We start from the raw sequence: 27529 nt of genomic DNA, 5'->3' as shown, positions 1-27529 counted from the left end.
CATCAGAGTTGAAGTAGCTAATGCAAAGCTTTTAGTCACGTGAACAGCACGGATACCAACCAAACATATTTACATAACCTGACAACCACAGAAAAACCGAGATATTATCTTAAACTGCATGTTTTTGTCCCTTTGGATCCTTTTACAGCACCCAGGATACATTTTACATCACCAAAATCAGAAAAGTTCCACCTTTAACTTAGCTTTGGTGAATACTGCATGCTTATGTATTTTTTTTATTTTACGTATAAATCAGTAGTGGAGAGTCCTTTCACCACTAACAAGATGAAAGTTTCCAAATGTACAAACATTTTTTTCTATGTGTTTTAGCCAATAATGATGCTAAGTGAAGGGCGAGAAATTCTTAGTGCTACTTAGTTGAAATTAGCTACTTCATATTACTTAACAATATTATGAGGATCACTGTTTTTTGTCTTTTATCACTCCTCTACATGAACAGCAGCAGATTAAAGCGGCAATGATGCTGTTGCAAAATCCAGTAGGTGGCAGACATTTTACCAGTAAAAGTATTGATACTGGTTTACCGCCCACCGCTAAATAGGCCCAGGCTCATCTCAGTGCAACCCAGGCTTGTTGAACAGCAACTTTCTTTCATTCCAAATCCAAACTAAATAAATAGAAATAAAAAAAAATAAATCTGGATTCAACATGTAGGTGGCACAGCAAGGCAATAGGAAGTCTCTCAGAATTGTCTGGGCCCCTGGCTGTCCCCAGTTGTAATTCTTTGAAGATGCCAATGCATGTGTGCCGGATCAGTAGCACTGGTGCTAGCATTGGTCCTGGCCAACAGTTCCCTCATTTTAGAGCTGAAAAGCATGTCAAGCTATTATTGGTTTCATTAGTTAAAGTTATTTATTTGTACTGCTTTTGACCCCAGTTAACCAATTTTTTCTGCCAATTTTGATACTTTTATTTGCCACTTGACCGATTTTGTGCAGTTTTTTTTAGTCATTTTTGTCACATTTTAGCCCTGTTTCATCACCTTTTTCTCACTCATTTTTGCCACTTGTTTTTACCACTTTTCACCACTATTTTTGCCTGTTTTTGCCTCTTCTGGCTATCGTTTGCTTTTGTTATCCCCTTTTTTCCATTTTAGACACATTATTGTCACTGTTATCTCATTTTTACCACTTTTTGCTATTTTTTTCCCCTCTGTTAAGCCATTTTTAACCAGTTTTAATTCTGTTTTAAGAAAAAAGTTAGATTTTGAAGAAGGGTATATATTACGACATAAATAAAATTAAAAGTGTTGCATTGATAAGAATGGATATTATATGCCGACCTCCTTGGGTCCCCAGTATGTCTGTGCCCCAGAAAGCTCTCCCCCTTTGTCTCCCTTATGGGCGGCCTTGCTCAGAGGACAATTCCATGAATGTGTGATGTCATGTGAAAGCTATGACTAGAGACTCCTAGTTCCTAGTTGATCTAAAGTGTACTACTTTTCATAGAGCTCCTTTAACTAAAATTCTAAATGCCTACAATGGGAAACCTTGACTTGATTGACTTCATTGGTCACTGGTGTAGGCTGCTTGGTCTGTTTGAGTATTTCTTCCTCCAAAGTTTATTTGCAGAAAATGTCTGCCCATGAACTTTGAAAGAAAGAAAACATTCTTGCATATTTGAGAACTTAACCATATCCAGAAGTAAATGAGGCTGTTTCAAAATCTTGTGCAACATTTCCTCTATAACTGTTTTTCAAAGACATTTGGCAGATCCTACACTTGAAGTTTAAATAACTTAGATCAGTTTCTTCCTTAATGTAAATAAGTAAAATCCTGCCAGATTCAGTGTATATGGATAGTGTTGGACAACACTTTTGTGAAAACACTGCCTTTTTTGGGGGGCAGTTTTAGTGTTATGTTTTTTTTTTTATCCTATTGAACAATATGCCATTTTCTGTTGAGGAAAAAATATTTTTTTTTAATGAAATTATTTTTTGTTCCTTTGTTGACATAAGTATTTAAATGTCTCTTGAAGGTCCAGTTATCATCCAGACCCAGAACATCACCAACATGTGCCAAGCCTATCGTAACCTCTGCCTGAACGGCCGCTGTATCCCCATGCCAGGTGTTGGGTATCGCTGTGAGTGCAACATGGGCTTCAGGCTGGATGGGAGAGGAGAATGTATCGGTAAGTTTCCAACAGAGTGAGGAAAAGTTTCTACAGCACCAGACTGAAGTATATTAAAGGTGGAGACAGTCATTGAGCTTTTTATGTCTCTTCCAGATGATGATGAATGTGAGAGAAATCCTTGTGCACATGGAGAGTGTGTGAACACGCCCGGGTCTTACATCTGTCAATGCCCTCCTGGATTTCAGACCACTGCAACCAGGACGGAGTGCCGAGGTTACACACAGACATAAACACACATCTTAGTACACTTAAAGAGGAGGGTGTGTGTTTACTGGACTATCTTTTTATTTCCTCCAGATCTGGACGAATGTGTGGCCAACGGTCGAATCTGCAACAACGGCCGCTGTGTGAACACTGAGGGCAGCTTTCACTGTGTCTGCAACGCCGGCTTTGAGATTTCATCGGATGGCAAAAACTGCCAAGGTCTGTCAAGTTCTACATTTATAGAGCAGAGGCACTTTTAAAGGGTAGTTTCTGTCATAACGTCAGCATGTGTAATGTTAATGTTTAATGGACCGTGGATCTCCTGGAGGAGGTGATTTAATACCAATGCCTGTGGAAGATTTGTGCAGAAGGAGACATCATTTTAAATGGTTGTGCTGGTGGTTTTGTATGTTTCAGGCCATTTAGTGCAAAATATGCACATTGCATATTACTTTTTTTCCAAAGGACCCTATATCAATAATATTTAATTCTTTTTTGCATGCATTTTTATATTTTGATTCATTTCAGTTTGTTAAAAAGCGTTGAAAACTTACAGACTTACTTGTCATGGGGCTAGTATACTAGCTGCTTATCGCATGAATAGAGTGAAATCCCAATCCACCCATTAGACAAATGTAGGGGCCTCAAGCTCTAAGGGGCCTCAATGTATGGCCATCATGGGTATGCATAAAATATGATACACTGTATGTCTTAAATTTGTTTAGAAGGTTGTGGCTGGTATCTTGTGTGTAAATAAGGGGCCAAGGGTAAACAAAATAGCATCAAAAAAGATTTTAGTTGTCCATAAATGTCCCTTGATGACCCCTGGCCCCAAACGAAAAGGCTCTTGTCCCTAAAAAAAGCTGCAATATTCATATCAAGCAAATTATTATTGGTGATAGGATTGGGCAGTATCAAATTTTAAACTGTTAAACCCGCCCCAAATTTTCTTGTAGTAAATGGTATTACTTTTTTAAAAATCACATTATACAAGAATCAGTTTAGACAAAGCTAACATGCATAGCACACTCCTGGTGAGTAGAGCACTCACTTTTCTTTCAGAAAATGTGAGAAATGCATCTTTTATGCCAATAGGACACAGCATTTATTACAGGGAGGGTTGAGTTGATTTATAGTTGTTCAAAAACCTTCTCTGGTTAAGTGAGGATTAAATGAGGTTTTGTCTCTTTTTCCTCTTTCTTTGCACAGTGGCGAACACACTCTCTCTTTTCCTTGCTGTTGCTTCGTGAACTCTACAGGACAGCTTAATGTATGTGTAATGATGGCAAGCTCCATCCTGTTGAGGGTTTATTTTAGAGCATTTCATTTAATTTCTCATTACTGATTTGCCCTTAGAAGAAGGATTGAAGCACTCCTAAATTGTATATTACCTTAATTGTATTACAACAGGAAGTGCCTTTAAAAAGCTTGACTTCTGGAGAAATCACAGCTTGGCGTCATCAGAGCAAGTGTGAAATATTGGCCATAGGACTAAGTCAGTTAGTGGTGTTTTACTTTACAAACAGACCTACATCAGCTGATGTCTTTTTCTTTGTTCATCATCATTCCCTACTCTTTAAAGTTTGTTTTAAGGACTTAAATTTATTAATTTGTTCATCCTCAAACTTTAAATTGTATTTTAAGGACTGAAGTTTTAGGTCAAAACTACATTTTAACATCATATATTGGCAAAAATCCTATATCATGCATCCCTAGCTGGCATGTCTAAATTGTTCATCATTTTTATAGTTTCTTCATTGACATGTTAGCCCTACATAATGAACAGAAGTTCTATCATCAGTTTAATGCATCTTCTAACAAAGACTGAGGCGCTGCTTCTGAAAAGGTACATGCACTATGGAGGCATTTATAATAGACCTGTGCAAACTACAGCGCAGATGACAGTAATTACAGCAATACCCAGCTATTTTTAAATACACCGGGAAGCCGTGTTACCATAATACCGCCCAGTCCTACCAGGTAGATCCTTATAGACATACTTAAACATGAATGACTTATTTTATCTATTGAAAAACAGATGCTTCAGCATATTTTGTTTACTTTGAGTAGCTCAGCTGAGAAAGGAACAAGAGTTCAAATCTATCAATTATTTTTGACATGATTTCTTAGAAATAAAGGAACCTAACAGGATAATGTCTTTAAGGAAAGACTGTTTGAAAATATGCAGCTCTTTCCAAAGATCAGAAATAGTTCCAGTTGTTCTTGTAAATTATACAGGCATGAAGAAAATAGTAGATGAATTGAAGGTAGAAGTAAATATGTAAGTTACAGTTACAATATGAGCTTCAAGGTTAAGTATTTATAAATGTTCAATCGCTCAAATTCTCCCGTAATATATACCTCCGTCCTCCTATCCCTAGACCCCAACAATTGTGGTCCCATTGGACAATTCAACACAGAAGTCAAAGCAACAGAGCTGAGTGAGCTGAGTGGAGTGCTGCTGGGCTCTGCAGCACTCCACTCAGCTATGTTGCTTATACTTCTGTGTTGAATTGTTCTATAAAAAACAACAAATATTCACAACAATATATCCAGAGAAAAAAGAGAAAAAATAGCACCATTCAGCATCCAGTTGAGCTATTGTTTGCAAGGCTGCATAGACGATAGAGCAGATGAATTGTCAGCTGAAGGGAATAAATAAAATGGGGTATTTAGGCTGTAGACAGTGTAATAGTCAGAGGGCTCGACTGTCACACATTCAGAGGGAGGAGTCACTGAGTTTCAAGGCTTTTTAAATGATATTGATGTATTGATACAGCGTTGGAGCAGATTAAGCCTGTCAATGCTGGCAGTTAAAAGAGCAGCTACAAAAACCAGAGCTGATAGCACATTCTCTAGCGTTTTCTCATGTCACATCAGATTATTTACAAGTGGGAACGAAGTCATCATTCCGGAGTGTATTGTAAAATTTTCCTGTTGTTGTGCTCAGGAATGCTTCAAAATCCAAAATTACAGATTTGGCTGCTCAAGAGCAATTTTTCCCTAAAATTTACTGATTTATGAGCTATCTTAGTCTTCTCTGGAATCTTTTTTTTCTGACAGCATTTGCAACTTGCCAGTGTAGTTTTTTTGTGGTTACAGCCAATTTCTTAATGTGCCTGTAAATATACCAAATAGAGTTTTAAAATAGTGTTAGCTTGAAATGCCTTTTGTTAAATAGCACAGTATGATTTCATTTAAACTCAGTTAAGCTCTGAAAATGTGAAAAAAATTTATTGCACTGAACTGTACAATACCTTCAGCATGAGCCTTTAACCCAGCAATGGGGCTTTGGTCACCAATTTTATTCTCACTGCCAGAAGGCCAAATTATGACATTGTAGGAGGTTTTGGGATAGTGGGTACTGGTACTGGGAATCTGAAAAGAACAAATATACCTAGTACAAAAAGTCAAGAGATTATGTCTTTGTTGTAACAATGCTTCTTGGCAATAAATCTTGTACTGTTGGAAAGCCTGTTTATTGCCCTTTTAAATGGTGCCTCATTTGTAAGTATCATGCATTTGTGGGATGAGCAGCAGAGCTGAGTATGTGGGTTGCACCCATGAAAAATTTGCCATATCTTCTCCGCCAGTGCCAAACAGCTTATTCTGCCATTCACTCCTCTTTGGTGGATTGGGTGATTGAAGTCTGAGGAAACACGAAATGTTGTCAATTTAATAATTTAACAAACAGGAGCCTCGGTAGCATGTGGAAGAACCATACACAGCCACAACATCCTGGCACCTCCTCCTCATGCTGGTCACCAGCCTGGTCACACACTGCTGTGGGATGGCATCCCATTCTTCAACCAGAACTTGTCACAAGTCAGCCAGTATGGTTGTGTTGGTCACTCTGGTACAAACAGCACACCCAAGCTGATTGGTACATTTTTCATGGACGCAACCCACATACATAACTCTGTTGCTTATCCCACAAATGTTTGTTTCTTACAAATGTGGCACCATTTAAAAGAGAAATAAACAGGCTTTCAAATGGTACATTTATATCCAAGAAGCATTGTTACTAGAAAGAAAGAATCTACCAAACACAAATTTCCTTACTTTTTGTGCTAAGTTTAGCTTTCATCTGAATTCTTCATACAAAAATGTGTATTTAAAAAGAAAATGTAAATAGAAATGTTCAATTTATGTATGCATTATATCTGCTAATTTAACTTGCAAAGAACCAAACATGCTCTTTTACACTGTTTTTGTGCATTGCGTAGTATCATTCATTGACATTTTTGTCCTTTTATTTATTCATTTATTGGCAACCCAGATTGATATCCTTAGGGCAGATTTTGTCATGTTTTTGTCATGTTTGTAATTGATTCAAATTGTCTGGGTTGCACTGAGTGAGGAGGAAAGGGGCCACATATTGCTCCTGAGGTGTCAGTTGCCCACCCCTGTTCTAACCCCTATAACTTATCAATCAACCAATATGTTTCTGTTCAATCACAGACCAGGACGAGTGCCTGATCAGGAACATGTGCCTCAATGGATTGTGCATCAACGAAGACGGCAGCTTCAAGTGCATCTGTAAACCAGGATTCCTGCTGGACACCAGTGGACGAATGTGTGTAGGTGTGTTTCTCAGAAAAAGCCCACAGACGGATTATTAAAATCATGTCTCCACACCACAAAAATACACTTAAAGTCGGTTGTTATTCGACCTGTATTCTTAGCTAAGTAAAACTTTCTGTAATGTTAGTACTTCTATTATTGCAGTATTAAACAACAAGCCAAAAATCCCCTAAAAAACCTCAGGAAAATCCCTCAGCATCCTGGCAAGCAGGCTTGTCTGAGGATAGTCGGGGCCCGCCTTTTTCAGTTTCTCGCACTGGCTTTTCTAAACTTTTACTGAGCTTTGAGAAGAGATTTGACTCTTAAAACTTGACAAAACACCACTAATTTATCTTACCAAGCCTGTTTAAATTTACGCAACATTTATACCTTAACCTAACATGCGTCTTTTCTTTATGTAACCTGCTGCCATCCTGCTCCACTGCTGCAGATACAGACGTTTGATCTCAGAGACACTGACCTGGTTCAGTCAGAGCAGGATAAATAAACAGGAGAGCAGGGTGTGGGTGAAGTGTGCTGATGTATGCAGTCATTAATGAAATGTGTAGTCTAAATGGGGCCCTGGGGCCTCTTCATCTCTATCTGCAGTCTGTGTGTTCCACTAGCACACGCCCACACAGAACGTACTTAAAATGTGCATGCCCTATCATTGTTTACAGCTGTTATGATAATTATTGTAAAACACCGATGGGACCAAAGGGAAGGAAAAGAATGTTTTCTAAGTTGAGGTCAGCATTGTTGGCTAACTTTTGTAATTAATCAAGTACCGGTAAGGACTGTAGTGAACACATTTTCCGCAGGAAAATGCTTTATCTTAATTCATTCTAGTTTCTGACTATTTATTTTCCAGAGTTTAGGCATAGAAATGAATAACTTTCCTACATGTGTTTGTAGACATTGACGAATGTGAGACTCCAGGAATGTGTATGAACGGCCACTGCCTCAACACAGAGGGATCTTTCCGCTGTGAATGTATGGCCGGGATGGCTGTTGGCCTGGACGGACGGGTCTGTGTTGGTGAGTTCATGTTGAGTTTATTTCTCTTCTCCTTATCATGCTACTTTACATCCCCAGGTAGCTAGAAAGTCCTAGAGTTGTTTTACCACACAAGTTAAAAACGGCAGCAAAACACATATTCTCTATGTATCTTTTTGTGCCTCAAGCTGCAACTTTTCTGAAAGTTTTCTGTTGCTGCACAAAGAAGAAAAAAGGAAAATTTCCAAGTTTTAGTCTTTACAATGTGTAAGATTAAGAATTTCATCGACTGTGTAATGGCTGAGGGAGTGCTGGGTGCCAACAAGGTTTAAAGCCAAACAATACTTAAGCCTAGGCTTTGACAGGGAGGCTGTCTGTTTTTTTTTTTACTTTATCGTGGAAAAGGTGCCAAACAAAACATTTAGAACATATTGAAGGAAGGAGGACAATAAGACAGTAACTGAGCAATAATCAGCAAACAAGAATTAAAGAAAAAAGGAACTAAAACCTCCCAATAGAACAGAGGCAGATAAACAGGAGAGACAGAAAGTTGCAAGGAAACTTGTAAACCTGATTGTCTTAGGTGATTCAATTAAAGCTCCTATGAATAAGCATCTGTGAATGTATCGGTGTGATTGCTTTAGTTAAATGAAGATAAATGTTGTAGGCAGAGATGTGATGTGATGTGTAGATGTGATGATTGTGAGAATTAGGGCAGGTACCGATGCTCAAAATAGCAGTTTAGCCAACAGCCAATACAGATAAGAGGGGTCTGGCTGCAGACCGTAGATCTCAGATGCTTCCTCTTAAAGACTGGTACTGTGAGACCCTGGATCAGTCAGTATGAAAATGCACGCTAAAACCTTCAAAACAAAATAGGATTAAACTTTCGGTTAGATTGAGGTAGGAGTTTAGTTAAGAGTTAGATACCAAAACTTAAAAGTTAAAAACCTGAGTTGCAAAACCTATTATAAATGTCTGATAAAGCAGAGAAGACAGTCTGCTTGCAGGAAAAAAGCTTACCCTCTATGACAACATTCTAACTTAGCTAAGCTCCATTAGCTGCGTAAGCTAAGTAGTTAACAAAGCTATGTAGCTAATAAAGCTAAAGCTTACAAAATGTATGGATATCCTAAGGAAGCTACAAAGCTCATGTTAGCTACATGCGCTACATAGCTACATTATTTATGTAAAAGCTACATTAGCTTTGGCTACATTTTCTAAAGCTAACGTTACTGAAGCTTGTGTTGCTAAAGCTTATGTCGCTAAAGCTTAAGTCACTAAAGCTTAAGTCGTTAATGCTTAAGTCGCTAAAGCTTACATTGCTAAAGCTTATGTTGCTAAAGCTTACATCAATAAAGCTTATGTCAATAAAGCTCACATTACTAAAGCTCGCTTTGCTATAGCTTGAGTTGCTAAAGGTTACATTGCTAAAGCTTACGCTGCTAAAGCTTACATCGCTAATGCTTATGTTGCTAAAGCTTACGCTGCTAAAGCTTACGTTGATAAAGCTTATGTTGCTAAAGCTTATGTCTATAAAGCTTACGTTGATAAAGCTTATGTTGCTAAAGCTTATGTCTATAAAGCTTACGTTGATAAAGCTTATGTTGCTAAAGCTTACGTCTATAAAGCTTACGTCTATAAAGCTTACGTTGATAAAGCTTAAGTTGCTAAAGCTTACGTCTATAAAGCTTACGTTGATAAAGCTTATGTTGCTAAAGCTTACGTCTAAAAAGCTTACGTTGATAAAGCTTATGTTGCTAAAGCTTATGTTGCTAAAGCTTACGTCTATAAAGCTTACGTTGATAAAGCTTATGTTGCTAAAGCTTACGTCTATAAAGCTTACGTTGATAAAGCTTAAGTTGCTAAAGCTTATGTTGCTAAAGCTTACGTCAATAAAGCTTATGTTGCTAAAGCTTACGTCTATAAAGCTTACGTTGATAAAGCTTAAGTTGCTAAAGCTTATATCTATAAAGCTTACGTCAATAAAGCTTATGTTGCTAAAGCTTGCATTGCTTAAGTTTTTTTTCTAAAGCTTATGCTGCTTAATCCTACGTTGCTAAAGCTAACTTGATTTGAATTTATTTGATGGTCTTCAGATCACTCAATGAGAGGAATTTAGCTACACTGGCTTAGGTAGTAACGTTAACTACATAGCTAGTGTAGCCATGTTGGCTAAGGGGTTAAATAACCCCAGTTTACAGAAATGTCTCTCCTCTGTCTAAACAGTAATAATGCGATGTTTCTGGTATAAAATCACATACTTCCTCTCTGCTCATTCCCAGTAAGAAGTATAATTTGTTTAGGCTCTCAACTGCAGGACTTCAACAGCTTCACCTGCTGTGAACTTATTCCACACATCCTTTTATGTTCTACTTTGTAATCTCATTCAAATTTTTGGTTCACTTAAATTTAGGGATTTTAAAGAAGGATTTTCAAGGGTTTTTTCCTTGAAACTTTTGAGTTTTTTTCTTGAAAATTTCTTGAAACTTAACTGATCATCTTTTAGTGGCCCTTAAATGCCATTGTAATAATGGATAGGATATACATAGATCTTTTGGTGAGATCCTATCAAATAAGTAGGCCTGTTATGTTGGGAATTTGTCAATTAAAACAATTAAAATCAATGTTTATTTTTTTCCAAGTGGGCCCTGGTGGGGTTTAGCTTTTCTTGGATAAAAGTAGGGGGGCCCCTAAGAAAAAAAGGTTGGGAACCATTGGTGTAGAGAATAGAAAGACAGTAACAATATAAAACCAAAGGAAGAAAAGCCAGCAGACAACTTCAGGCACTCGCTTTGAGATAAGGATGAAGTCAAAATGCCTGTAGTAGCAACCAAAATAAAAAAACCCTTCTTTTCTGCTTCCTGCAGGATGTGAAGTTTTACAACTCGTGTATTTGAAAGGCAAACAAACACGTAATCCAAATGAAGACAAAAGCCAGGCGTAAAATAAAACAATCCAACAATTTACTCAAAGAATCCAACAATCACAAAATAAAGTTGATGGTTGTGCTTTGCCTGGCCTCTATCACAAAACAAAAGCAACTAGCTTGACCTATGAAAAAAAACAGCAACAGTCAGAGATACTTCTGCTCCCTGTCCCACTTAATTGAAACCCCCTCTACTTAGCACGAGCTGTGCAGGTGCTCATGCATCACTCTATTATCGTTAAGTAAACAGAAATATTCCAATATGAGAAAAGATCACAGCTAAGCCTGACTACATATGGTCGGATAAACTTAGTTTTCTCTATGGCTCTAGAGGTCTGCCTCTTATTAATCAGGGCTTAGATCAAAATAAAAATCAAGCACTAACAGGTAAAAACAGTTTGGAGTATGGCATCTGCTTTAGGTTGATGGAGTGTCAGGACCTCAAAACTATTTTCCTATGTTCAACCGTACAAAGATCTTTTACATTTGTCAAGAACTGAAAATAGACACAAACACAAGCATCCTTTAAACAATTATGTGAATAAAAAGCCTTTTAAATGTGTGCTGGGAAAGACTCAGCTGTTTCCTACAGCACATATGTTTTGGTTTAAACTGACTCCTCTGGTCTATTAAAGCTTTGTTAATGTGTTTGTGTCAATTTGCATGACTTAATCTCACAGCTGTCTATTTATTTTATCTAGAACCTCAACACAAATATTTCCCTGTTCACGAGAAAATGGGCTAAACTGAAAGCGACAAAATGACACTTTCGTAAACTGTACCACAAACATCTCATCCTGTTTATCTGTTACAGACACACGCTCACTTTCATTAGTCAGCATGTTTTGATCACTATTGATAAATGTTTTTCTGCCTCCTTGTGCTCCAATCTCCTGGACTGGCACTCAGAAAGTAGACTGTTTATGCATTTATTTGCAGCATTCCTGTATCCCTATAAATGACATTTCTTTGTGCATTGTGTGGAGAGTGTTGAAATGCTGTTGTTCAGTCTGGGTGACTTTTTCACAGGGTGATATCAGTGCAGGAGAATGTTTCAAATCCCAGGATATTATGGAGAGAGAACAGCCATTTGTTTTGCCAGTGTTGTTGTTTATTGGAGCCATGGACTCCTGCCTCCCCTCTCTTTCTTTTCCCTCTGTCTCTACCCTCATTCCAGACCTCTTGCTTCTCACAAACTCAATCTGTTTTATTTTTCCCAAAACAGACACACATATGCGCAGCTCTTGTTATGGTGGCTACAAGCGAGGGCAGTGTGTTAGGCCTTTATTTGGAGCTGTGACCAAGTCGGAGTGCTGCTGTGCCAGCACAGAGTACGCCTACGGAGAGCCCTGCCAACCCTGCCCACCACAAAGCTCTGGTACGGATATTCAAATCACTCCACCCTTTCTACATACAGACCAACCTCCTGCTGCCTGATACACTAACACTTGCATACTCAAACATAAAGCATCTTTCTTTGGTTAAAAACACACCTGCTGAATTCATGATGACTAAATCAAACAGTTAACATGATCTAATAATACCGCTCTGGTGAAAATATGACAAAACAGAGAGGAATAGTCATGACTAAGCTGTTCAAAACCCCCCCAACAGACACTGACACACTCACATATGCTCATTTCTCATTAGTCCCGCCAATTAAAGTTTCTGTATCAAAAGATGCTAGAGCTGCACCGCATTAAGGAAGTGGTTTTAAATACATGTAATGAAAAAGCAGGGAATTTGATAATTATATGCTTTTACTGATGTTTCTCAGGATTTCTTGCATTTTGGCAAATATGAAAGTTGCTCAAACACTGCTGTTTCTTCTTTTATCAACCGGGCTGTGCTGTTTTGTGCTCTGTTGCAGCTGAGTTCCTGGCCCTTTGCCCCAATGGGGGTGGAATAACTGGCGATGGAAGAGGTAAAGAACTCAAGATCATCAGCTTTATTTTTCATTGCTATCGAAAAGGGATACATTTCCTATGGTTGAAAATTACTTAAGTTTAAGTACTCATCAGTATATGTACTCAAGTAAAAGCAAAAAGTATTACATTGAAAGTTTACTTTAAGTGCTGAATAGCTATTGAGGGGTGGTCCAGTAAAATATGATCTTTCCTTATTGTCAAGAACAACAAGAGAATAGATCTCCAACTAGGTTCTTCAGGCAGAGTCACACCTCTATAATAAATTAGAATACACAGCATATTTGACAGTGTTAATTAAACTCACATACAGTTAAATTTAACACTTAAGGAGTGTCTTTAAAAAGTGTCTTTGTTGTCATTTTAACGGAGCTGCAGTAACTCCTGAAAATCTTTGGAAAGGTGGGTCTCCTCTGGCAAGCAGACAGTCAACCTCATAGCAACCTAAAGTCACAGGCGGTTACTCTAACTCAGTGGATAACTTCACTCGTGGTGCAAATGTGTCTAACAACAAAAACACAACCAAAAGAACCCCAGCAGGGCTCACTGTACAACAGGCAACATCCAAACACATATAAAACACAAACACTGCCCACAGGCATGATGGGGTTAGTTTTGCTGTGCCCAACAGCGGTTTTAGGATGTGACTAATTCTCTCATTATGTGCTACCATGTAGTCAACAGAGGTGGAAAAAAAATAGTATTGTACTCAAGCAAAAGTAGAGTTACTCCAGTTAAAAACTTACCCAAGTAGAAGTAAAATTACTGATTCCAAAATGCACCCAAAAATGACAAGTACGTACACGAAAAACTACCTTATTAGAGTAATGAGAGTAAATGTAATTAGTTACTTCCAACGCTGCAGACATAACTACACAAATACAGAGAGCTTCTCCCGCCTCACACACAACCCTCAGCTGTTAAACAAGACCTGGTTGAGTAACATAGTTCAACAGTTAAAGGTGCAACAAGGAGTACAACTGCCCTTGAGTTATTCAGAGCACAAAAGAATCAGAAACAGGATCAGTTTGTTTTTAGATAAGGTAATATATTTGACCTAAAACATCAGAAAGAGGTGGTGATAGGGGGTGTTATTCCAGTCAGATGGAGCTTTTAATTTTAACGACCAGTGACTTATTTCTTTATGTATTCCAGGAGCAAGGACGCAGGGATGATTCATGTGTCTGGATATCAAAGCCAATCCAATTAATTAATATAGAACATCTTACAAAAAGTGACTCTTACCAAAGTCCTGCACCATGACTAAAACTTTAATTAAAAAAAACCAAAAACCACATTGGACATAAAAACACCATGAAATACATGAAAAACACAAAAACAAATGAAACATAGCTTAAATGAGAGTACAGGGTCAATCAAAAGCCCCAAATATTAAGCACATTGACTTGTTTAACAGGAGGCCCATCACTGAAATCATTAAATAAATTCTGTACAACAGGATTTCTTCCTGTTCAGCACAAAATTATCATAATAAAAGCAGTTTTGGACAATGTTGAGATAAGAAAGACTAGAATGTTCAATTTGGAATTTGCCTGGTAAATGACAGCATCATCAGCATAGTGATAAACATATTTGTCAGTGAAAACAAGCAACATCAATGTTATATGTGTATTACTTTGTTTTTTTTACTACCTTAATGTTTTATTCTTGCTTAGATATAAACGAATGTGCACTCGACCCCGACATATGCCAGAACGGCGTGTGTGAGAATATGCTGCGAACATTCAAATGCACCTGCAATGAAGGCTTTGAGGTGGACCTGTCAGGCAAAAACTGTGTTGGTAAGTTAACAACTTAAAAAGTATTACATTCCCATTAAAAAGAAGCCTGAGGAGAGTCATCATGTCTCTCTCTCTCCTGTGTTTCTATCCTCAGATATTGATGAGTGTCTGATGAACAGGCAGCTGTGTGAAAATGGTCTGTGCAGAAACACACCTGGCAGTTTCACCTGTCAGTGCCCCAAAGGATACCGGTTTGATCCTGAGACAGACATCTGTGATGGTCAGAGTTCTTTAATCTGTTGCACATTTCATCACCACATGAACTATGTCTGTTTGATCAAGATGATGGCAGAAGGGCAGTTTAATGAGGAGGAATATGGTGTGTCTTTCTGCCTCCTACAGATGTGGATGAGTGCGAGTCTAACCCGTGTATAAATGGAGAATGCAGGAACAGCCAAGGGTCCTTTGTGTGTTTGTGTTCAATGGGCAGTTCACTGGACAGCTCTGGGCTGGAGTGTATAGGTAAGAGAGCATATATAGACTTTTTTGGGTTTTCTTATCCAAAGCAACTTCCTCAATTGATTCTAGCATACAGGTCTGGATAGTCTTTGCAGTTGAAAACAGGTTATTTTTTTTGCCTAAAATTCATGCCACTTGTAGTGATGCTGATTTAGCTCTGTCTCGTTCTGTACAAGACCAAAAAAGAGTGCCATGTCGTTTCTGTCAACCTAAGGTCAGCTCCAAAGTTTTAACAGCAAAAAATGGAGATAAGTGGCGTTAAAGTTAGCATGAGTTGTCTTAAAATGTCTTCTTAAGTTGTATTACTTGCATACGAATATGCTCTCATTGCAGAGTAAGCACAAACAGATAGAAACACAAACTTCTCCAGCCATTCACTGTTGAACTCTTCACTCTCTGTATCTACTTTTCTTTTTCAAGTAGAAGAGACATTTTGTCTCGCTTGATGGGTTATGTGCTTGCATGTGTCAAAAATTCTATGCTGAGATGCAGAAGTGGAGATCAGGCAGGAATGAGAGGAGATGTATAAACAATGAGAACTGCAAGTGTGAGGTGAAACAAGCAGGGAAATAAATGTGACCGTTGATGATACAAAAATAATAAACTCACATTATTTTATCCAAAAAATAAACCAAAAATGTCTAAATCCTCTTTAAGCATAAGTAATCTATTTAAAGGGCCACTGAAAATGACCTTGAGGGCCTTACCTGGCCAGAGGGCCTCCAATTGAATAGCCTGTCTCTACACTATCCTGGCCCAAATGCAGTGCACGCTATCATTAATACTTTTAGTGATATCCAAAGACAAGCGGAAATATGACATCTGCCATGCTACCTGTTAATGCTTGTCAACTCTTTGGTCAAAGACCAGCATGAAAACTAGGGAGTATGTGCAGAACACCTAGGCCAGTTTGGGTCAGATAAAGATACATACATGCAAAAGTAAACTGATCTTCAACCATTCTATCTGTGTGTCTAAGTCCAACTTTGAGAATTAATTTAGTAAGTCGACTAACATGCTTGCATACATTTTAAAAAACTAATTTTAGTCAGATTGGCACAATAATCCAAATTTTTCTAACTGCATAGGTAGGCGTCAGACACCTGCCTAGTTAACAGTTCCTGGCCTAAACACCTTCATTTGGTTTTGCATTTACCATGGAAACAATTTAGAATGAATTACATATTCTTACTACTTTAACTGGCATTTTGTCTGTCTGTGTAGATTTTCATGCTGCACCATTGCCCCATTTGTCCTTGGTACCTCTCAGAAGACTGCTTGGGTGTACTTGTTCGAAACTGATGCCATGAAAATATAATAAATATGTACAGATTTTCTCTAAAATCCTCAAATTTTGCACCAAGTTATATTTCTGCTGTGTTCCATTTACCTCGGAAGTCAGATGTCAGAGCTGGGAAAGACATCACACCTGAGTTGAATATGTTCCATGTGCCACAAGCTCATCTGTTAAAGGATATGGTGAGATTTTCTACCAGGAAATGCTACTTGCTCGTGCACAGGGCAATTGCAGAAACCATGATTGAAAACCCAACTTGCTATCAACACAGGTCAGAGAACATTCAGCAGTGTAAAGAGATGATATTACCTCTCAGGACAAACTCCAGGGACACATTTTCAAGTTTTCTTCCAGCTTCATTCAGATATTTGATACAGTGAAAATATTGCTATAGGCTGCTGAGAATGTTTTACTGTGATCTGCAATTTAGGCTCTTTTGGACTGTTTATTGAACACATGAATTTTATCATTTTAAATTACAGACCAATGACGCTATGCTGATATTTCCCACAAGTTAAATGAGTTTTTAATTAATTAGGCAGCGATATGCGCTCATATTAATTTGCGAAGTAACCTGATGAAGGCTGATCTTGTTGAATTTCTGATAATTGCAGGTGCAGATGTTTCTTGTTTCTAGGGAAAATATATCTTAAGCTTCAAACATTTGTGTATTGAAGCTAGTCATTTTCAGACAATTAAATCATAATACAATTATGAAGATCTTGAGAATATTGACTCAAGATCCATACTATTCTCTTTGTTTTTTAGATGGACTCAAATGCTTGATTTAACGGATGGCGACACGTTCTCTATGTCTATGGCAGAAGTTGTCTAGTAAATTCAAGTCTTGTGTCATTAAACAGAGACAACTAAGAGCACCTGCTGGCTGAAGGTAGTCAATGGACACTGTGAGATCAACATCAACGGGGCCACCCTGAAGTCTCACTGCTGCGCTACGCTAGGAGAAGCCTGGAACAGCCCCTGTGCCAAATGTGAAAAAGGTGCGATGATCATTACACACCATGTACTTTTAATAACTCCATTCTGATTTTAGCTCTACTGAATGACTTTGTTCTGTGTGCTTTTTCAGATCCAATCTGTGGTAAAGGCTTCGCTCGAGTCAAAGGAAATGTCTGTGAAGGTAACGTCAGCTGTGATTCAGTGTAGACTCAGAGTTTCAGACTGTTTTTGTTTAATTTGTATAACTTGAAACACTGAAGCTGTTGTTGATGCTGCTCTGGATTTTCTCCGCTGACTGTCAGACGTGGATGAGTGTCAAGTGTTTCCCGGAGTGTGTATCAATGGAAAGTGCATCAACACGCCAGGCTCTTTCTTCTGCCAGTGCCCTCCTGGAATGACGGTTGATGTCAGTGGCAGAACCTGTATTGGTGGGTGGTTTTTAAGTCATGTTACAGTCTAAATTACATGTGTTTTTTTCTGCCTCATTGAATGTACCATCTTTAATTGGGTTTGAAATATTTAAATGATGTGTTTCCAGACCTGCGTACAGAGCAGTGCTACCTCACCCATGAAGACGAGCGCTGTGGGACTCCAATCCCAGGGAAGCACCGTGTGGATGCCTGCTGCTGCTCAGTGGGTGTGGCGTGGGGTCCTGAATGTGATGAGTGTCCAGACAAGGGGACTCCAGAATACAACCAGCTCTGTCCTCGAGGCCCGGGCTTCTCACACAGGGGGGACTTCATCAACGGCAGACCTTTCCTTAAAGGTATTTTTCACTCCACAGAGAAAATAAACTCCTTGTGCAGTTTTCTAATGGCTCTCTCATCCATGTTTCTGTTTTGTTTTTTAGATATAAATGAATGCAGGATGATAAACACCCTGTGCACTAATGGAAGGTGTAGAAACACCATCGGGAGCTTCCGATGTCGGTGTGATAATGGCTATGCCCTGGACTCTGATGAGAGGAACTGCACTGGTGAGTATAATTGAACTAGTTTGGTGTTTAAGATCTCAGTCTCAAAGCTGATGAAGAAAATAATTCACTGCAGCTAGATGTTTTAATTAACTTTTTAAGTATTTTAAAGGCAAAAAAACATTTTTTATTGATTTCAGCTCCTCCAATTTGACAAACTGCAGTTTTATACTGTTAATCATATTAGTTGATTTAATTTATTTGTATTTTTGGCACCTTTAAAACACCACATACCCACTGAAAAGCAAATCCTATGCATATTTCACCATTAATGGCCATGCTCCTACTACTACTATTGTTCTCCTTAATTGACGCTGGTCATTCTCAGACCGGGAACTTGCATGCCACTGTTATGCTTTGCAAGATGGACCTACCCAATGACAGACATACAATCTGGCCAATCCATCGGCTTTGTAAAGATACAGATTGCTTCAGAACGATGCATAATAAAAAACTCAAAAACCCTATATAGATTAAGCAGCAGAGCGTTTAGTCTGTTTTTAAATAAGCTCCCTAAAATACAGGAGGCTATCAAGCTATTGCTTGATAATTTTGATTAACACTTAAAAGATTTATGCCCATCTCTGACATATATTGGGTTAACGGCAGCAAAAAGATTACTGGCAGATTAAAGATAATAATGATAATCATTAGATGCAGTCTAAAAAATGAATACTTCCAAGTTCATTAAGTTCACCATGGTTACTTAACTGATGACACTAATTCTTCAACATCAGTTGTTATATAAGAGATTATCTCTGTGTAGCTGCTCTTTCAGGCTGAAATGTTTGCTCAACATCAACTTTAACAATATCTCAGCTCCATTGTATCCTCAAAAGTCTAACCATTCTTCATCAGCCCCCTCTCTGAACCCCTCTGCCAACACTGATTACAGTAAAGTGGTGTAAAGCCGTCGCCTACATTCAGCTCATTCAGACTAATGGCAGTCTGGCTGCTTTGGACTTGTTGGAGCCGGTCCCTGCAGTCTGGTTAGCTGCATTACTCTTCTGCTTAAATGTGTACACATCATTTTAACTTTAAATGCCACTGCCATGGCTTTATTCTTAAATAATTTATAGGCTCTTAGTAAGTAAATGATATCTTGGACCTTTTAACCCACAAGAGTAAGATCCAAGCCTAAAGTCTTTTTTTTTTTTAGTGTTTTAAAATGTGGATTAAATTCAAAAGGAATTAGGCCTTCAACTTCAGACTTTGGAAGAATCTGTTTGAAGAGATAAATCTTCTGAAGCATCTTTAATTCACATCTTAATCTCATTTTATAGCCTCTCTTTTATGTTGTAACCTTTAAGAAATATGTTGAGCTTTCATGCTTTGTTTGCATAACATTTAAAGAAGATAGCTTAATTTCTCTGACTACTTATCTTTGTCACTGAGTCATTTAGATTATTTCTCTGTTTAGATAAACCAGAGGAAGCTCTTCTGATGATTTAATCTGCAGGTTTATTTGCTGTTTTAAAGGGTATTTTTGTTGCGTTTCTTCCTTTAGACATCGACGAGTGCCGCATCTCTCCGGATCTGTGTGGACAAGGCAGATGTGTTAACACGCCAGGAGATTTTGAATGCGAGTGCTTCGAGGGCTATGAGAGTGGCTTCATGATGATGAAAAACTGCATGGGTGAGTGACAAACTCTCACACACGAACACTTACAGATCCTAGAAATACATGAACCAACTCATGTCTTCAGCTTGAAATGAATTAGCACAGTTTCTTGCAGAGGCATCACTTTTTTGTATGAAGTCATTATGCCTTTTTTGGACATGAAACTTGATCTACATCAAAACTCTTAAAATACCTCTATAAGTGGCATCCTCTGAGAGCAGAGCGCCTTGCCAACATATAAAGTTAAAGGAAAGCCAGCCTCACAACCAAGCAGTGCGGCTCCTCCGCGCTCCCTCTTGGGCTGTAAGCTCTGGATGAAGTGCTTAGGCGAACATGCCAGACCGGGAACTCTGTTTAGACGGCTGATGTCATCTGAAATTTTCAGGCTGTGTGCATTTGTATATGTGTGAGTGTGTTACAGAGAAGGAAAATCAAACAGACTTTATGTAACCTCTGTAGGAGCTTTGAAAGAGTCTCTCTACAAGGCCCAGGTGTTGTCACAATCGCTTTGCAAACTGCACCTTAAAGTCTTAAACAAAATTGTTCTTTATTACATTTTTAAACGCCATATAAGAGCCGATGCAATTATCTACCCAGGATTTTTTTGTTTTTTATATGTGGCTAAAACTCCTAATGTCCAGCCATCTGTGAAAATACTTGCTCTATTTCTGTTCTGGGCTGCCTTTCAACGCCGTTTGATTAAATTCTTTGGAGAAATCGTACACACCAAATGAAAAGGCTCAGTACTTTTGTTGGCTGTAAGCCGCCATGAGGCCAAAATTGGTGAGATAAATTTACTCACAGGCTGTGGCTGAAAATGCAGCCGGTGTTGGAAATAACGTGGGCTGGGCTTCAATCAAGAGCTGTCTGGACAAACAGGCTAACCAAACAACTAGAAAATTCAAAATTCTCTTAGGATTTTTTAGAGCTGCGTTTTTTTTTTTTAAGTATTTGATGAATGTCTCCCCAACTATATCCTTTCATTTGGAGTCTGATTTAGGTTAAAGTGTACCGAGGGCTTTTTGACCTGCAAATTGGCCAGAATCCACCAAGGCTGACATCACATTAGAAGCACAAATTTGGACGAATCAATTGTTTAGGGTTATTGGAAATACCAAAGAGGTGAATCAGATACTTTCCAGTGATTGAGCTGTACAACCTAGTACCTCTACTAAAGTTTTAATTGTTTTTGATACAATATGTAGACAAAAATACTTTAGGCATGCAGATGGCCTAGCGGTCTAAAGCGCGACCCACGTACCCGGTTTTGAATCTGGCCTGTGGCCCTTTGCCGCATGTCTCTCTCCACTCTCCTCCCAAGTCCAACTCTATCCACTGTCCTCCTCTGTAGTATAAAGGCACTAAAAAGCCCAAAAATAAATCTTAAAAAAAGGACTTTAAAATTTGTGCCCATTCATTCTGTAGAGCATTTATGAGATCAGGCACCGATGTTGGACGAGAAGTTTGATATGTCATTCCACTGAACAAGTTTCCACTGCTCCACAGTCCAGCATTGGTGTGCATTGCAACACTGCCATGAAGCTTGGCATTGGACTGATGTGAGGCTTGCATGCAGCTGCTCAGCCATGGGGAACCATGCCATGAAGCTCTCGCTGCACAGTTTTGGTGCTTACATTAATGCCAGTGGAATTTCAGAACTCTTCAGCTATGGAATCAGCAGAGCATTGGTGACTTTTTCACATCATGTGCCTTAGCAGTCATTGACCCCACCCTGTGATTTACGTGGTGTTCCACTTTACGGCTGAGTTACTTTTGTTCCCAAACGCTTCCACTTTCTAACAATATCACTTACAGTTGACAGTGGAAATTTTACAGGCTGTCTTTTTGCAAAGGTGGCATCCATCACAGTACCAATCTTGAAGTCACTGAGCTCTTCGGAGCAACTCATTTTGTATCACAAATGTTTGCATGGCTCGGTGTTGATTTTAAACACCTGTGGTGAAGTCTGATTGAACACCTGAATTCAATAACTATTACTACAAATACTTCTGTTCATGTAGTTTATATTTCAATACCGAATGATGACCAACACAGCACACCACACATTAACAGATTCATCCACTGACAACCAAAGTCTCCACTTTCAAAACTCGAACACTTGTGTGGTCAAACTCTAAAGTCAACAAGTGACTAGCCCACTTCCTGATTGGCTATCATTCTGTTTGATGTGACGGTCAGCAGAATGCATTCTCAGCACCTTGGTGTTTCCCCCCAACATAACAGGATTTCTGATTGTTAGTATTATACGACTTCATATTGGGAGGCCCTAATAGTCTTCAGAGCAAATCTGGGAGGGTAAAATTATTCTCAACATGCCTTACCCTGAAGGAGATCTGGTAAGATCATCTTTAGAACCATTAAAGGGCTTTTTCTAACTGTGGTAGGAAGGGGGAGTCAGGCCTGAAATAATCCCAGTTATCTTGTACTGTCTACCCCACCTCAAGAGAAGAGGTGACATTGTCTAAAGTGCACTGATAGATCAGCAGCATTTTGGTACTCAATTGTGTGTTCTTTGGGCTTACATTTTTGTTGACATAATATTGATACAGGTCTCAGCATCTTTTAGATTTTACTAATGTATCAAAGTAGGTCCAATTCTGATATTGAGACAGCTCTTATTTTAACTGGTGCCTGTACTGAACATTTGTGTCTTCCTCCACCTTCAGACATCGACGAGTGTGAGAGAAACCCTCTGCTGTGCCGTGGGGGTGAATGTACGAACACAGAGGGCAGCTTCCAGTGTATTTGCCCCGATGGACATGAGATTGCTCCTGATGGGTCGGCCTGTCTAGGTGAGTGATGATGCCATCAGAGACTCCTTCTTTTTGAACTTTTAGCAGTTTTTTTCTTTGAGCAATTTTTGTGCTAGCATAAAGTTTCAACCCTATTTTCTTTGGAGATTAAATAAAGATGAAAAAGGATGAATAGACGAGCAGAAAGTTGAGATGTTGTCACAGAGCAGATAGTCTGAAAGACAAGCAGGCTTTAAATCTCCCTCGCTCTTTGCACCTCTGTGTGTGGGCTCTGAGGGGATAGTTAGGGATGAGAGTGTCAGAGTTAGGTCTATGTATGAGTGAGGTAAACATCCTGTGATCCATGAGCTTTAAGAGACTCAAGACCATGTGTGGATCTTTTTATGAAATGCACGAAATGTGAGGATTTCAACATGGTTAGGTCCTAAAGCTTTCTTTAAGAAAAGAAGAATCAAAGCAATAGAATAGTTTCAATATTGTAGCAGAAAATCTTCAAAATTTGAATGAAATTAAGTAAATGTGTTTATTTGAGGTTGGCTACAAAAGCCCAGGATTCTCTGTTTGGTCCCAAAAACAACTCCAGCTTTTTGTGTCAGGATAGATCAAATGTTAGTTGAAGTCAGTATTTCCAATATGACTACTATCATTATTGGGCTTCAAAGTGCCTCTTCAGTGACCAACTGGTGATGTCACTGAGACTAGATCCATGTTTGATACAGTCTGTGGTTTTAAATAAAGACCTGGGTAATTTCTGTTAATGTATTGTGAGAGAGTATCTGCAGTTCGGTAGCCTCTATTTTATGTACCAATTTTGCACTTTTATACTTACCTACCACTACACTGGGTCTACCTGTCCAATGTTAAATTAACCAATCACATGGTAGCAACCATTGCATTTATACACACAAACATGGTCAAGACAGTGTGCTTAAGTTCAAACTGAGCAACTTAAAGAAGGAGAAAGGTGATTTAAGTGACTTCAAACATAGTTGTTGGTGCCTGGCTTGAGTATTTGATATACTGCTGATCTAGTGGGGTTTTCAAATCTTTATGGTAGTGAATAGTCTGAAAAAGAGAAAATACCCAGTGAGCACCAGTTCTCTGCACCAAAAAGACACCGTACACAAAGACAACATTACCAGTGAAATAAGACCCAATAAAAAAGATTAAAAGTCAGACATAGTAAATGAAACAATGTAAAGAACAAAAATACACAAAATAATCAATAAAATAAAATAGCCCAGAGCACATACCTACTTTCCATTGAGTAAATGAATTGCACTGGGGATAAATCAGACCTGGAGTCTTTTAGTCTTCCTCACAGGAGCCTTAAAACGATGACCTAAGGGCAAAAGCTCAAACCTGCTCTGAAGGGGATGATTTGGACAATCAACAATAGCATTAGCTCTCCTCAGGACCTGCTTGTTACAAACAGCCATTAACTCAGCCTGCTGGCTTCCAGAGATTTTTCCAGCAGTTTTTACAAGACTACCAAGACGATTCTTATTGGCCAAGTTCAGGTTTCCAAACCATGCAACAATAGAAAAGTTTAAAACAGATTTAATAAACCTTCTGTAAAAGAGAGTCATCATCTCAGAAGAAATGTGGAAAGTTTTCATTTTTCTTATAAAGAACAATCTTTGCAGAACCTCGTTGTACCTGCAAACTAGGGATGCATGATATTTACAGATTCATTTTAGCCGATATCAATATTTAAAAATACTTTTCAGACAAGAAATTTCAGTCCTTTTGGACACACCTTAAGGTTTGAGGATGACCAAGGAAAAACCTTTAGTCCTTAAAAAAACTTTAAAGTTTAAAGAATGAGGATAAATCAAGAAAAAGACCTCAACTGACATAAGTCTGTTAGTTCAGCCTAAAACTCCACAAATTTATTAGTATGGACAAAATTTACAGTTGATACTGAAATACACAGGCAAAATATCGGATGTTAAATTTCTGCCAATACCAGATTGATTATATCGTGCATCCCTACTGCAAAGGTAATAACTTCCCACAAATGTAATAAACCACAAATATAATACAAATCTGCAGTTTTTAATGCAATAATCTCACAAACTTCCCTAAATGTAACATTTAATCCACTCTGCTAAGATTCCTACCTCTTTTTATCTTTCCGTAAGAATAATAAATCCTGCAAATATTATAGTTAATATGTTTATAACAGGCAACTGCTATGACGTTTGTGGGAAATTTATTTCATTTGTAGGATTGCTATATTAAAAGCTGCAGATTTGTATTAAAACTGTGGTTTATTAGATTTGTGGACAGTTTGCAGGTGTTGCAAACCTTGTGGTTTCTTACTATTTTTATAGACATTTGTTTTAGAGAGCACCTAGCTAACTGAAGAAGTAGTTTCTCCCCTCTAAAGGGAGAAGCATTTGCCTTTTTTGTGCTTCGTATACTTTCAAACTTCCTCACGTGTAGTTTATAGCATTGGGCTGATTGTGCTTTAATCACTGGGTGTCACTTCCATGACCTAATGCAGTGTCAAGGTTTCAGTCCATGACCTCATGCTCACTCGCTACCCCTAAGCTCATTTATTTTCTTTATTACCACCCAGAGAAATAAAAACAATGAAAGTGTAACTGAACACTGCCCATTTCGTCTTTTTTAGACAATGGTTCTTAATAACTGTGGTGAGGCAATGAACCAAACTGTTTAAACGATAGTGATGATGAGAAGCTTTAGTTATACAGCACATTCCATACAGATGGGTGTAACACAGTGTGCTCAGTGATGTCAGATTACTAGTTTGAAATGGCTCATTTTTCAGCATCAAATGTTTAAACCACTATGAAACATCTGTCCCAGTTTTTAAATGAACTCATTTTGGTCTTCATTATACTCATCTGGTCTCTAGAGGGTGGACATTTAAATAATTATGCGTCCTTAAGAGCTCTTATGGAGCAATTATTTGTGGGTGTGGAACTAAAATGATTACTCAGTCAATATGAAAGTCTGTTGACAGTCATATTATTGTCAAAGTTAAACTGAAAACTAAAGATTCACATGAGAAAATGTTTATTTTTCTCTGTTTTTCTGAGTTGTTTTTTTCCCTCTGAGTTAATCGCCTCAAAATCAGTATAAGCTGTCACGCAGGCCATTTAAGAAAGCAAACATGGCCCAACTGTATCGTTTAATTCAGTTTTATTTCTTTTTGGGCTAGAAAAGTTGGAGGTACTCTTTAAATGGCTGTTAGAGGGTGAGTCCTATAAGCAGCAGCAACTGCATGCAAGTGAGAGCTTTAGCCTGAGCTTGAGGTTTTGGGTACCAGCAAGTGAATGATGTACAAAAAAATTAATGCAGAAAAGCAGAGGAAAAACTTAACTCAGACAGACAGAGTGGAAATTTGTTTTTTTTTCACCAAAACATTTCCTGACATCTGAAAATAATGAAGTCACTAACATAGAAAATCAAAGCAAAATCATTACTTTTTTAAATGAATGCTCATGTAAAAACAGATTATAATGTCTCAAAGAATAATAGCTACTGGGGCCTGGTGGTTGAGTCGCACCCCATGTACACGGGTGCCACGGGTTCTAGATGTTCCCAACTCTCTTATCCCTGTTTCCAACTCTATCCACTGTCCAATCTCTCCAATAAAGGCAAAAAAGCCAAATACACACGTGGACAAAATTGTTGGTACCCCTCTGTTAATGAAAGAAAAACCCACAATGGTCACAGAAAAAACTTGAATCTGACAAAAGTGATAAAATTCAATGAAAATTAACCAATGAAAATCAGACATTGGTTTTGAATTGTGGTTCAACAGAATTATTTTAAAAACAAACTCATGAAACAAGCCTGGATAAAAATGATGGTACCCCTAGAAAAGATTGAAAATAATGTGACCATAGGGACATGTTCAACCAAGGTGTGTCCTCTAATTAGCGTCACAGGTGTCTACAAACTTGTAATCAGTCAGTCGGCCTATTTAAAGAGTGACAAGTAGTCACTGTGCTGTTTGGTGACATGGTGTGTACCACACTAAACATGGACCAGAGGGAGCGAAAGAGAGAGTTGTCTCAGGAGATTAGAAAGAAAATTATAGACAAGCATGTTAAAGGTAAAGGTTATAAGACCATCTCCAAGCAGCCTGATGTTCCTGTGACTACAGTTGCACATATTATTCAGAAATTTAAGATCCATGGGACTGTAGCCAACCTCCCTGGACGTGGCCGCAGGAGGAAAATTGATGACAAATTTAAGACACGGATAATATGAATGGTAACAAAAGAGCCCAGAACAACCTCCAAAGACATTAAAGGTGAACTCCAAGGTCAAGGTACATCAGTGTCAGATCGCACCATCCGTCATTGTTTGAGCCAAAGTGGGCTTCATGGGAGACGACCAAGGAGGACACTACTGTTGAAAACAAATCATAAAAAAGCCAGACTGGAATTTGCCAAACTGCATGTTGACAAGCCACAAAGCTTCTGGGAGAATGTCCAATGGACAGACGAGACAAAACTGGCACTTTTTGGCAAGGCACATCAGCTCTATGTTCACAGACGCAAAAATGAAGCATACCAAGAAAAGAACACTGTCCCTACTGTGAAACATGGAGGAGGCTCTGTTATGTTCTGGGGCTGCTTTGCTGCATCTGGCACAGGGTGTCTTGAATCTGTGCAGGGTACAATGAAATCTCAAGACTATCAAGGTATCCCAGAGAGAAATGTGCTGCCCAGTGTCAGAAAGCTTGGTCTCAGTCGCAGGTCATGGGTCTTGCAACAGGATAATGACCCAAAACACACAGCTAAAAACACCCAAGAATGGCTAAGAGTAAAAAATTGGACTATTCTGAAGTGGCCTTCTGTGAGCCCTGATCTAAATCCTATTGAACATCTG

At 38.5% G+C, this 27529-nt stretch overlaps 1 protein-coding gene across 1 annotated transcript in view; it reads left to right on the top strand.

The window, feature by feature from the left end:
* Positions 1-27529, top strand: part of fbn1 (fibrillin 1) — a 124632-nt gene that overhangs the window by 37156 nt on the left and 59947 nt on the right. The window contains exons 12-28 of the mRNA XM_041794486.1: positions 1999-2151; positions 2248-2367; positions 2452-2577; positions 6820-6942; positions 7837-7959; positions 12072-12224; positions 12717-12770; positions 14448-14573; positions 14668-14793; positions 14916-15035; positions 17193-17330; positions 17420-17470; positions 17592-17717; positions 17828-18055; positions 18140-18265; positions 19770-19898; positions 22571-22696. Of these exons, the coding sequence (XP_041650420.1) occupies positions 1999-2151; positions 2248-2367; positions 2452-2577; positions 6820-6942; positions 7837-7959; positions 12072-12224; positions 12717-12770; positions 14448-14573; positions 14668-14793; positions 14916-15035; positions 17193-17330; positions 17420-17470; positions 17592-17717; positions 17828-18055; positions 18140-18265; positions 19770-19898; positions 22571-22696 (2148 nt within the window). The remainder of the gene's footprint in view (positions 1-1998; positions 2152-2247; positions 2368-2451; positions 2578-6819; positions 6943-7836; positions 7960-12071; positions 12225-12716; positions 12771-14447; positions 14574-14667; positions 14794-14915; positions 15036-17192; positions 17331-17419; positions 17471-17591; positions 17718-17827; positions 18056-18139; positions 18266-19769; positions 19899-22570; positions 22697-27529) is intronic.

This window comes from Cheilinus undulatus, linkage group 1, assembly GCF_018320785.1.
Source record: "Cheilinus undulatus linkage group 1, ASM1832078v1, whole genome shotgun sequence".
Lineage (NCBI taxonomy): Eukaryota > Metazoa > Chordata > Actinopteri > Labriformes > Labridae > Cheilinus > Cheilinus undulatus.
The sequence above is the reverse complement of the archived record's forward strand: the minus strand, read 5'-3'. Positions and strand labels throughout refer to the sequence as shown.